Raw genomic sequence first — 12,354 nt, 5'->3', positions numbered from 1 at the left:
TTTGACATCTAATTTCGTCAAACAAAGTATAGTCCTTATCATTTTAATGAATAATATAATATAATAAATATTACAATTTTTGTTCCCGTAACATAATATAAAAATGTTGATACATTAATTTTATAATTATTCTCTTATTGTCACAGTTTAATTCCAATTTCTTATTTTTACTGCGTTTCCTACTGTATAAAAGATGACAACAAATGGAACTTCTCTAGAACATGTGTCTCTTAGAAAGCCAACAAGATTGGTCATCATTCCTCATTTTTCAGGAAAATGCTTGTTGCCAAATAAAATTTTTTAAATTTTAATTTGACTTTATTCTGGTAATTAGTAATTACCATATCAATGAAAGAGAAAGTAAAATTAAAATATCTAATAAACTTTGTAGTTTCAAAGCTACCAACACCAGCATCATCATCTTATCTTGTTCTTGTTGCAACCCTTTCCTCACTCCTCACTCTTCACTCCAAAACTTTACTTCCTTAGTCACTGATACATAGCAAAGTATTTAGACATAGACATAGACATGCATTCTTTAACATGCATAACAATTTCTTCTTCTTCTTCTTACACCTTTCTAAAGCCATACCATAACCCTCTATTGGCTCCTACTTCAAGGCCTAATCTTCTAACTTTGAAAAAGAAACCATGCTTTTCTACCAAAGCTCTATTATCATCTACCAAAGAATCTGTGTTGAAGGACTTCCATGAACGTAGAGCTCTCAAGGTGAACCTATTCCCATTTCTTCATCTTTTTTGTATAATTGTTTATTTGGGGATATATTGTGATATTGAATTGTTCAGGGATCAACTGAAAAATTAGTATCTTAATCTAAGCTGAGAGATTAACTAATAGAAATTGAACTATGCAGCTTTAGTTTTTTCACGCACAAAATTTTGGATTCATGTGTTTAGGTACATTTATTCTATGCATGTTAACGATTGATAAATCTTTGACTTGTTTTGAAGATTATCTCAGGCCTGCATAATTTTGATAAGGACAATGTTGCTTCAGTTGTGACAGCTGCAGAGAAGGTTCTGTTTTTTTTTTTCTCTTTAAAGATTTGTTCTGTTGATCAGTTCTCTGATTTATGTAGTATCCATGAATTGGTTTAGTATTTGATAGCTGATAGATGCATGAAAACAATTATACATATGAATTGTGGATTATTCTTTAAAGATCTCTAATTATTCTGAATACTGTTTTCTTATGCTTTCTGCAATGAAATATTTAGCATTACAAACTAACATACTAATGTCCAATGAGTTTGTATTGTGATGCCATGTGCTTTACAGGGTGGAGCAACTCATGTGGATATAGCGTGCGACCCGGAGTTGGTGAAACTGGCTATCAGCTTAACTTCTTGTCCGGTATATTCATACTTTTCGAAATTCGGTTAGCTTCTAAAAGAATTATAGTTGTGGAACATATTGATCATTTACTACATTAATGTTGAGCATGTATATTAGCATTTTATATCCCAAATCCATTGGTAATTGGATTGTGGAACAAGACATTTACATTTATGTTTTGATCCTTTTCTTTTTTTCTATCATTTGCATATAATTCATGCTTCTTGCAGGTTTGTGTTTCATCTGTAGACCCTGCATCATTTCCGGCTGCAGTCGAAGCAGGAGCACTAATGGTTCGACTAACTTGTCTAATTTTTATCTTCAATTCTAACTTGATCCTTTGGTTGTTGCACAATCCTTGAAAGTTATGCTAGCCATTAACCATAATCAAATAGGGCTTCTGGGAATTTTTTCATTGAACATGATTAATTGCATTGACAGGTCGAGATTGGAAATTATGATTCATTCTATGAGAAGGGAGTGGTTTTTACTCCGCAGCAGGTATGGAGAGAATTTAATGACTAAAGATTGAATTTATATTTGTCAAAGAGAGTGGCTTTTGTCTTTAATTAGAGCACAAATATCTTGTTTGATTTTCTTATGATAAACACTATGATTATGATATAGCCAATTGAACATAAGAAAAAGATGTAGATAGTTCCTTCTGAATTTCTCAGAGTAGTGCTAACTAATTAGCATTTTGTACAAATTCTCGTGCAGATTCTAGGTCTAACAAAGGAGACAAGGAGGATACTTCCATCAGTAACATTGTCCGTCACCGTGCCTCACACACTAAGCCTCCCTGATCAGGTTATAAGCAGCATTTTAAATTCCAGAATACATTATGTAGCTGATGTCATGAATTACCTGTACAGATGAATAAAATTAATCTAAAACCTTAACAGGTCAAGCTTGCAGAGTTACTAGAACAAGAAGGTGTAGACATTATTCAAACCGAGGGAGGAAAATACTCAAATCCTACAAAGTCTGGTGTTTTAGGCTTGATTGAGAAGGTAAACAGATAACTAATGTGTTTTGTTTTAAATTCAATGGATCGTCATACACACTGCTACTGTTGTATTGATAAATGTACCATCCTTTAAACCATTAGATTTCTCATGGCTGGTCATTGCAGGCAACACCAACTTTGGCAGCAGCATATTCTATATCAAGAGCTGTTAAGATCCCTGTCATGTGCTCATCTGGCTTAAGTGCTGTTACAGCGCCTATGGCTATCACAGCCGGGGCAGCTGGTGTGGTATGTTTCTGAATCTCAACAAATTTTTTTCCATCTTATTCTGTCCAGAAAAATCATAAACCAACTTTTCTTATGTAATATTCTTATGGTGACAAGTTATTGATCAGTATACTATTTACTATTTTCTGTTCACAGGGTATAGGTTCTGCAGTTAACAGGCTAAATGATGTGGTTGCTATGATTGCTGAGGTTAAAAGCATTGCGACTTCATTGGAGACATCATCTCTGATGCATGCTACACACGGAGTGGAAACTCGTAGACAGTAGTTCAGTTCTATCCATTGGGTTGTGTCACAAGAAATATGTTAGAAGTGAAGGATACCAGTGAATAAAACATGAAGAAAATTTGGAAACCTTACTTCAACATAGGGTTAAAGAAGTGTGAGGATCCATCTTTCTTCTTCCTTTCTATTTCAGAGCTATGGTATTCTGATGTTTCTACAGAGGAAAGTATAACTTTGCCCTGCATATTTTTGCTTCTTTAATTGCTAATTTTAGATTCTAAAATTTCCCTAATAAAAACGAGCATTAAAAGTAAAATGAACATACGCTATGAAGAAGCTATTCTATTTAAAAAAAAAAAAAAGCAGCATTTTTACAGAGTTATTCACGAGGTACATGAGAGAAATCATGGTGGTCAACCTCTCAAGTTAACTCGTAGAATCTTCCAAGTTTATTTTTCTAGGTAAAAAAATCAAGTTGACTCGGTTAGGCTCGAACAAACTCACCCAAACTCGGGAGTTGAGTTTTGCGAGTTTGATTTTTACCCCATTTTGAGCCAAAATTATGTCGTTTGAGCTTAAAAAAAAAAACTCATAATTTGCCATCTAGCTTTATGCTCTTAGCCTCCTCTTCTCGCTTTTTCTTTTGTGTGAAAGAGAGAAGAGTGTATCTCACCATGATGTGAGAAGAGAAGTGTTTGACATTGCTATGGGAGTTACAAAAAATCGGTGCCTCCCATTTGTTTTATTTTTTAAACAAACAATTACAAATCAAACGGTTCGATTTGTGATTTCGAAAATAAAAAAAAAATTAATGTTAAAATTAGATCGTCCGATCTTTATTTTAAAAAATAAAAAGATATTAAATACAAATCGGATTTCTGATTTGTAGTTTATTTTTTTTTCAAACAGATCGGACCCTCCAATTTGTAGTTTATTTTTTTTCAAACAAATCGGACCATCCGATTTGAATAAAACACCATATAAAAAAATACCTAATCTTCCAATAACAATGTATTATACATATATTTAATCAATATAACAAAAATTAACCCCGTCTTCTTCGTGCTTCTCGACCTTCTCTTTCCTCTCTCCTCCTTCATCGCTTACTCATTTTGGTTTTACTTCATCTATTTCGGCTGTTGTTGCATCTGCTTCTGAGTTCTACCTCTGATACGAGCTTTTAAATTCTATTCCCTGCTTCTGTTTCGAGCTTGTGCTTTTGCCGCTGATTCGAGCTTTGTTTTTGTTTTGTGCCTGTGTTCTGCATTGTACTAGTTGTATAATTGTTAAAGATTTGAATGTAATTATTATAACATGTACTATTATTTTAATTTATTATGTGTTATGTGGTGAAATTGTTAAATTTAAATGATCAGATTTGAGTAAATATATATCTTATGTATGATATATATTTTAAAAAAAAAATAAATTCACAAGTAAACTTGCACGAGTTCAAGTCTAGAAGTCTAGGTGAGCTTCACGAGTTTACCTAGATTCTGCAAGTTTGATAACATTCGGAGAAATAATGTTACAAGAAAACATTCTACTAAGCATTATGCCCAAAAATCTGCAATTCTATTACTAAGCATCCAAATGGAATTAACAGATGTACTTTACACAAAAAATTGATAGAGAGAATGATAGTTATTCACAAGGATAAAGCAGAGATGACTACAAACTAGATGTACAATTTCAGACCAAGCAGCTTTAATTCAAACAGTTCCAAACCTTCTATCTAGCTAACTAATAATAATTACATGGGTCTTATTCATCAAAATCCGATTCTTCATCAGTGTCTTCAAATTCACCGTTTTCCTGCCAATCATCAACAAAACAAAACGAACTGTTTCTTTCATAACAAGGTAAACAAGAGTCAGTTCAATACCATTAACATAATAGATTATTACCATTTTCTTATTATATTCTGCCATTGCCATATCAAATTCTGCGCGCTTTTCTGTTGCTATATCATAGTATTGAACCTTCTCCTGTAAGATACTGGTGTTATTAGCACAGAATTCAACCAAAGCCATATTTCTTTTTGCTCAGATCTAAATGAACGAATAACTGAATCAGCAACGAACTTCAGAAATTAGTTAAAAGATTTGGAATGAATGCAGTTGATGCGAGTAAGTGAACGTTTTAACACAAAAAGGAGTATCTCCTCAAAGGCAAAAATTGTGCGTCACAGGATCTCATTTAAAATATAAATAAATGTTCTATGAAGAGCTGTGTTACGTGCATATAAAGATACCATTTCTAATGCAACCAGCACCAAAGATTACAGCCATAATAATGCAATTCAGGCTAAATGAGGAAAGGAGAGGTTACATTAAACCTAACCTCATAAGTCATCGTTTTCCACTTCTCTCCACATGCCTTGCCAATCTGAACTAACACGGGAAGGAGGAATTACCAAAAGGAAGTGCATTAATTTACAAAGAATAACAAATAACAACAACAGCAGCAGCAATAATATAGTCGTTATTCATGCAAAGTATACAAACGTTTTGCAAATTCTCAAGTCTAAAAATAACTGACAATTTTTTAAAAGAAGCGGGGATCACATTTAATGTTGTATTGGAATTTTAGAAATTATTCGAATTTCATAAATAATTAATTGTGCAAACAAATACTATCTTGCTTCAAGACAAACTAAACATATAAACTAGATCAGAATTACTACAGGTACAATGGATTGTATACATACATCTCGCATTGACTTGACATCGGGGTTCTGCTCTTGAAATTCTTTACGAAAATCCTCCCTTAAGAATGAGAACAAAGGACTTCAAGTAAGCACAATAAATTTGAAAAATTACAAGACTTTCCATCAATGGAAATGAAGCAGTTGGTTTATGTACACAATGCTCAAGTAAATGGCAATATACTGAACAAAGAACAAAAAAACAAGCTAGTAGCAAGGAGAGCAAACTATGGCAGGAAAATCATGATTAAATGGCTTGTGATCACGATAATTTTTAATACAAATGATTGTCTTGACTCTTGAACATAAAATACTGATGCATCCAAACTGACTTGTATGCACAAACTTTCCATCAAGTGATTACCTCCCCAGCACTTTTCCCTCTAAAGTCAATTACTTTACCTTACAATTCCAGAATACTATTAATTCCAGTGGATCATACTTCTAGGATCAGTAATCAGTGAGATGGGCAAAGAAAGAAGCATATAACACTAACTGCAGGTTTGTTTTCTAAAATTAAACACCGGCACTTTTCCAACTATTTGGGAGAGCTTAATATTTCATTCAAGATATACAAACAATGCCATGCCATAAACCTGGAACATACATACATGAAACTAAAGTGGAGCTAAATGGCGTTTCCAGTGGTGAACAGGTGAGTAACACGTTAGAACCTGCCATTATGAGTCTTAGCAATACCATATATAAAGTATAACTAGCAGTAAGACAACATAAAAGATCATCAATAGCAAGTATAAATTAAATAGAGAGAAAGATGGAGGAAAAATAATCGCCCTACAAGAAGTAGAAGAAAGCAGTGGGAGGTTTCTTTGGCTTCTTAGCATCAATCTTTTGTTTTGCTTTGGGTTTCTTTCTCGAATTAGCCTGCCGCAGTGATCTCTTCATCCCCCTGCTTGTTTTGATGTTCAACACTAGTTTGCTGAAAATTCCAGAACAACATCATATTTAGGTATTTGAATGTAGCAACACTTGAATCCAGAGAACCTAGACCTAGATGAACTCCAGAACTCCATCCCCTTGCATATTTTTTCAGGTGTGATGTCTGAAGCAGATATGATAATAAATAAATAAATAAGACAGTACCTCCCAAATTCATGTTTCTAATCACTCAATTTTTCTCCCATTATCAGGATGGAACTTTTTTAGTACAATCTTTCCAGAGAAAGAATGACCTCTTTTATCGCAATATTTTCGCGAATTTACTGATAACAATAATAATAATACAAAAAAAAAGTGACAAAGGAAGAGTTAAAAAACCCAGTAGTGAAGGAACTAGGAAGTAAGCAACTTTATGTTGAACACAATGACCTAATTGAAAGGGAGTACATTGATACACACAGATAGTGCAAAAATTAGTTGAGTTAGGTAATGGAGAAACTGGAGAGTAAATAGAAGAGTGGTACCGGGAAGGAACAGAAGAAGAGGGTGAAGCAGAAGCAGAGGTTTTCCGTTTAGCCCTTCCCGCCATCGCCCTCCCTTTTTCTTCTTCGTGTTCAGTGGTGCGGTTTAGCCGAGCTGTCAGTGTCTGCTGTGCTGGAAGCCATAGCCCATAAACACGCTTCCCGTTATTCAAACCTAAACGACACCGTCATGGTTACCCTTTTTTTCTCATTTATACAATTTTGTTTGTAGAAGCATTTTTTTTTAATTAGGCGGAGTCTTTTTTTGTTTGTAAATATAAAAACATTTAAATATTTTCAGACCTTTTTTAGTTTGGGTAGAGCTAACTAATCGTGACGACGTTACATTGAAGGGGTCCACTTTATTGAGCTTTGCATTTTCCTAAAAAGTCTTGGCCCAAAAAATTTCATTAAATGGAGTTGGGTTGAGTTGGGTTACAGTTGATGGGTATTGAGTAGATAAACCATACACCTAAATCTGGTATCTTTCATTTTTTTTCAATTTTTTTACTTACGTGCTTTACACTTGATTTAGTTTTTGTTCTTTTCATTGAACGTCGAAGTTCGAAGATGGGAGCGGATCTTCTCTAGTAAAAAAAATGGGTAATATGTAGTATTTAATCTAGTTATTCATTACACTATCTCTATTATTTATTTTTGGTTTCACTTAAAAAAATTAAAAATAAAAAATTACACTGTATTTTATCAAGTATTAAAAATATCGGAGGAAATTCATTTTCGTTCGAACACCATAAAAAACTTAAGTGATATAAAAAAGAGTTTAAATATTATAAATACTACAAATATATGTTAAGATGATCAAAAATACTGTTACCAATCATTTGTGGATACATATATATTATTATATTTTAACATAAATTCTACATAAATAGCTGATTTTTTCTATACATCTAATATAAGATCATTATTTATTATTTCTACTTCTTAAGTAGTCGGGACCTAATTTATCGGAGAAAACTCCATAGGTTGGCCATTGTTTATGAGGATGGTGCACAGTGCACACACAAGTGAAGGGAATCATGAAACCTTCGTCTTTTGGACCGTCACAGTACACTACACATGAGATGCTTTGATATTATAGACAACTCTAGTAACCTACTAGTTGTACTCCATATTAATTTTGATTGGGCATGGCTAATCCAAAATCAGGTTAACTAACTACCTAGATGGAATCGTCAACCTCAAATAAAATTTAATCAATTTCATAAAAATTGTCATAAAAGAAAAGTACTCAATAGTAGAAAACTATTCTCATAGAAAAAAATTAATTAACCCAATTAGGAAACAATAGTGGTTTATTTGTATTAATGCATTTATTAGTCGTAAAAGATTAGTGTGTGGAAATGCAATGGTGGAAGGTGATGGTGTCGGAGAATACTAAAAATGGGATGTGTCAAGGCCTTGGTTTTATCGCCTCCTGCTTGGTTGTGTGTGGGCGTGGCCCGTTCCGCTTTCATCACACCATAACAATACGATATAAACAAGAAGCATATAGAAAACACTCTCAGTAACGCAACGCAACGCAACGCAATTAACAAACTAACAGAGACATTTTCACAAACACCTGGTAGCTCTAAAAGCACTTCTCTCTATCTCTCTCTCTGTCTCTCTGGAGTTGCATTCGCTAATTGTTACTGTTCCACCATCATGCAAGCCATTCACACACCCACGCTCCGCGTCTCTCCGTTGGACCCACTTCGCAAATCAACCAATGCTCCCATATCCACGCGCCGCGCATCGAAGAGGGTGTCCTTCACCGTCTCCGCAGCCGCCGTCTCCCCCAAGGTTTCGGCTCCTCAGAGGCAGAAGGATCCAAAGAAGCGCGTTGTAATCACCGGAATGGGCCTAGCATCCGTCTTCGGCAACGACGTCGACACTTTCTATGACAGACTCCTCGCCGGGGAGAGTGGTATCACCACCATCGACCGCTTTGATGCCTCCAAGTTTCCCACCAGGTTCGGCGGCCAGATCCGTGGGTTCAGCTCTGAAGGCTACATCGATGGCAAGAACGATCGCAGGCTCGATGATTGTCTCCGGTACTGCATTGTCGCCGGTAAGAAGGCTCTGGAGAACGCTGACCTCGGGGGCGAAAAGCTCAACAAGGTGCGTTTTTCGTGAAAATGCCCCATATTTTGATTTGGTCGGTGATGGTCGTGTTTTAACGGGTCTGAATGTTTTTTATGTGGTTCAATCTTCTTTGCTGCTTCTGCATCTTAGATCTGTTAATTATTTTGTTTTGTTAATAGGAATCAGTTTCTGCATTTGGTCACTGATTCACTGATAGTTTGGTGCTTAATTGGTCACCATAGGTCTGTTCAGTTTGAATGAGAACGTTGTTTGTTTGTATATTTGAGCTTTTGATTCATTTAGAAATGGGAGTTACTGCAAAGTTTTTTTTTCCTTTTTTTTTGTGGCTTTTTATTGCTTCAATGGAATCATATCATGGCATTGATTAGAACTCCTATCTGGATTTTGAATTGGTAAATACTTTCTAAATTCTTTCAATTCCTTCTGATGGTGGTTTGCTACTCTTGTATTAATGTTAAAAAAACTTGAATCAGGCCTACTTGTGCTTTGAATTGTTTTTGCTTATTTTGAGAGATATAGACAAGCTTAAATCACTCTGTATTGTTTGCAGCTTGACAAGGAAAAGGCAGGTGTTCTTGTCGGGTCAGGGATGGGTGGTCTTACAGTATTTTCGGATGGGGTTCAGGCTCTAATTGAGAAAGGACATCGCAAAATAACGCCGTTCTTCATTCCTTATGCCATTACTAACATGGGTTCTGCTTTGCTTGGAATTGATCTTGGTTTCATGGGTCCAAACTATTCCATATCAACTGCGTGTGCTACCTCCAATTATTGCTTTTATGCTGCTGCAAATCACATCCGCAGGGGAGAGGCTGATTTGATGATAGCTGGTGGGACTGAAGCTGCTATCATTCCAATTGGGTTAGGGGGTTTTGTTGCATGCAGGGCCCTCTCTCAGAGAAATGATGACCCTAAAACTGCTTCAAGGCCATGGGATAAAGACCGAGATGGCTTTGTAATGGGTGAAGGTTCTGGAGTTCTGGTAAGGCAGCCCAAAAAGTGCAAATAGAACATACTTCTGCATACATATTTTGTTTTCATTGTTTAGTGGCAATCTTCCGCATGTTGGTCACTTTAATTGACAATTAAAAGTGATTTGATATTTTAGTACTGTGGCTCTTTGCTAATATATATTTCACTGTTTCTGAAAAGATAGTTGTCTTCTTCATTTGTTGGGTCCCAGGTAATGGAGAGTCTTGAACATGCCATGAGGCGAGGTGCGCCTATTATTGCTGAATATTTGGGAGGTGCTGTTAACTGTGATGCTTATCACATGACTGATCCAAGATCTGATGGGCTTGGTGTTTCTTCATGCATTCAGAGCAGCCTTGAAGATGCTGGTGTCTCCCCTGAGGAGGTACGAGTTTATTCCCAACACCTGTTGTCTAATTTTGTTGCTGATTTTATCTGTTGAAAAAAGTTCTACTGTTAATTATTTATATCATTCCTCATGGATGTCTCTCCAGTTGATATGTTGCTTTCCTGTTACCATCTATTAGTAAGGGATGTGTTATCAATATCTTTTTAGCACATGATATGATATGATAGGGGAGGCCACTATCCAACATAGCCGACATATTTTGGAGAGTTTCTACTAGGTAGTATAAGTTAGAGCTTGGAGTAGGTCTCCATGATTCACTAGCATTGAGGTTTGGATAATGTTGTGGAGAAGTTAGTGGATAATTGGTATAATTAGTGAGACCAAGAAGTCCAAATAAGTAACACATACGGTGTGAATGAGAGTTATGGCCTTAAGTTAACCATCTTATAACTACCCTCCCCCATTCCCATAGAGAGGAGCTTGAACTACTAATGGAAATAAATGCAAAGGCAAATTTTGCTTTATTTTTAATTTATGTTCTAACTTCGATTCATGCAAACCTTAAATTGGTGTATTGAAAGCATATCAAATACTTCTTTCCAGGTCAACTATATAAATTGCCATGCAACTTCTACTCTTGCTGGTGACTTGGCAGAGATTAATGCTATTAAGAAGATTTTCAAGAAAACTGATGGCATCAAAATCAATGCAACAAAGGTATTATCCCAATTTTTGCCTTTATTTTCTGGTGAAAGCTTTTCTGTCTTCTATTTGTCAATTATAGCAGATTATATTCTATTAGTTCCATGGTAAATGAGTTGACGGATTTTTTTTTTAATTTATTTATCAGTCTATGATTGGGCACTGCCTTGGTGCAGCCGGAGGTTTGGAAGCCATTGCAACAGTGAAAGCCATAACAACAGGGTGGCTGCATCCGTCAATCAATCAATTCGTATGTATACTTAATTCTTTTTTATCTGATTTAAGATTATTTGTTGTCAACTATGTTCAACATACAGCATGAGCTTTTGTTATGGTCCGACAATTTTTCATATATGGTCAATGTCAGCATATTTATCCTTTATTTTATGTACAACGATGATAGGTGACTCCTTTCTTTGGGGAAAAAGATTAGTTCTTCTCTTCCTTGAGTTATTTGAAATTTCATCTAGAAACCTGAATATGTCATCAATGTTTATGAGAGAAGTCATCGCGGTAATCTCCAAGGATAAGTGCGCATATATTCTATTAGATTTTTAATTTGCAGCTGACTACTTTGAGGTCTATCGGCTGAGCCAGATCACAAGAAGGATCCTGTTATTATGGCTGCTTATTATTAACACTTTTACTTTAATTACCCGTTAGTACCATACAAAGCTTCAGTTGTTGAGTTTGATCTTCATAGTGCTTTGTTTTTTCTCATTTAAATGTTTTGTTGTAATGACATTTTGTCCTTGCTATTGAATGCAGAATCCAGAACCAGCAGTTGATTTTGATACAGTTGCCAATGTCAAGAAGCAGCATGAAATTAATGTTGGTAAGTTTATGTATAATTCAACAACCATGGTAATTTTCCGTTACACAAGATAAATGCCATAATCTGAACAGCTAATGGTTTATTTTTTTCATTTCATTTCAGGCATTTCAAATTCATTTGGATTTGGTGGACACAACTCTGTGGTGGCATTTTCTGCTTTCAAGCCCTGATAGTCTGGTCTGTCACCACAAATGTAGAACAGGATTATAAATTAATTGCAATTTTGTTCTTTCTACATCATTGAGGCAACTTCCTTTATTTGAGTCTTTGATTCGTGAAAGCTGCAAGGCCTGTAGTTCTTATATTTGTGCTAATTGTGATTTGATAGCATAAAGAACATTTTGCGTATAGCTCGAATATTTATTTAGTTTGGAGTACTGTGGTGGATACAGAAATTTCTATAGAGCTTATCTTCAACATT

General features: G+C 35.2%; 3 protein-coding genes across 3 annotated transcripts; 2 read left to right on the top strand and 1 right to left on the bottom strand.

Moving 5' to 3' along the window:
- The first annotated feature begins 221 nt into the window (after window positions 1-221).
- LOC112792395 (uncharacterized protein ycf23) lies at window positions 222-3,082 on the top strand. Its single transcript, XM_025835616.2, has 9 exons — window positions 222-730; window positions 973-1,038; window positions 1,300-1,374; window positions 1,587-1,649; window positions 1,798-1,857; window positions 2,077-2,166; window positions 2,262-2,369; window positions 2,492-2,614; window positions 2,750-3,082. Exons 1-9 carry the CDS (start codon window positions 530-532, stop codon window positions 2,879-2,881), a joined length of 918 nt encoding a protein of 305 aa, XP_025691401.1. The 5' UTR covers window positions 222-529; the 3' UTR covers window positions 2,882-3,082.
- A 1,309-nt stretch (window positions 3,083-4,391) lies between these two features.
- LOC112792394 (high mobility group B protein 14) lies at window positions 4,392-7,267 on the bottom strand. The gene is made up of 6 exons (XM_025835615.3): window positions 6,970-7,267; window positions 6,345-6,485; window positions 5,549-5,606; window positions 5,182-5,226; window positions 4,746-4,826; window positions 4,392-4,653 (listed from the first exon to the last, which is right to left on the bottom strand). Exons 1-6 carry the CDS (start codon window positions 7,032-7,034, stop codon window positions 4,603-4,605), a joined length of 441 nt encoding a protein of 146 aa, XP_025691400.1. The 5' UTR covers window positions 7,035-7,267; the 3' UTR covers window positions 4,392-4,602.
- A 615-nt stretch (window positions 7,268-7,882) lies between these two features.
- Window positions 7,883-12,354, top strand: LOC112792393 (3-oxoacyl-[acyl-carrier-protein] synthase I, chloroplastic). The gene is made up of 7 exons (XM_025835614.3): window positions 7,883-9,090; window positions 9,626-10,057; window positions 10,259-10,432; window positions 11,000-11,113; window positions 11,247-11,348; window positions 11,867-11,933; window positions 12,036-12,354. The coding sequence occupies exons 1-7, from the start codon at window positions 8,635-8,637 to the stop codon at window positions 12,101-12,103; spliced, it is 1,413 nt and encodes a 470-aa protein (XP_025691399.1). The 5' UTR covers window positions 7,883-8,634; the 3' UTR covers window positions 12,104-12,354.

This window comes from Arachis hypogaea, chromosome 13 (assembly GCF_003086295.3).
Source record: "Arachis hypogaea cultivar Tifrunner chromosome 13, arahy.Tifrunner.gnm2.J5K5, whole genome shotgun sequence".
In the NCBI taxonomy this organism is placed as follows: Eukaryota; Viridiplantae; Streptophyta; class Magnoliopsida; order Fabales; family Fabaceae; genus Arachis; species Arachis hypogaea.
This window is presented reverse-complemented; position numbering and strand designations above follow the sequence as displayed.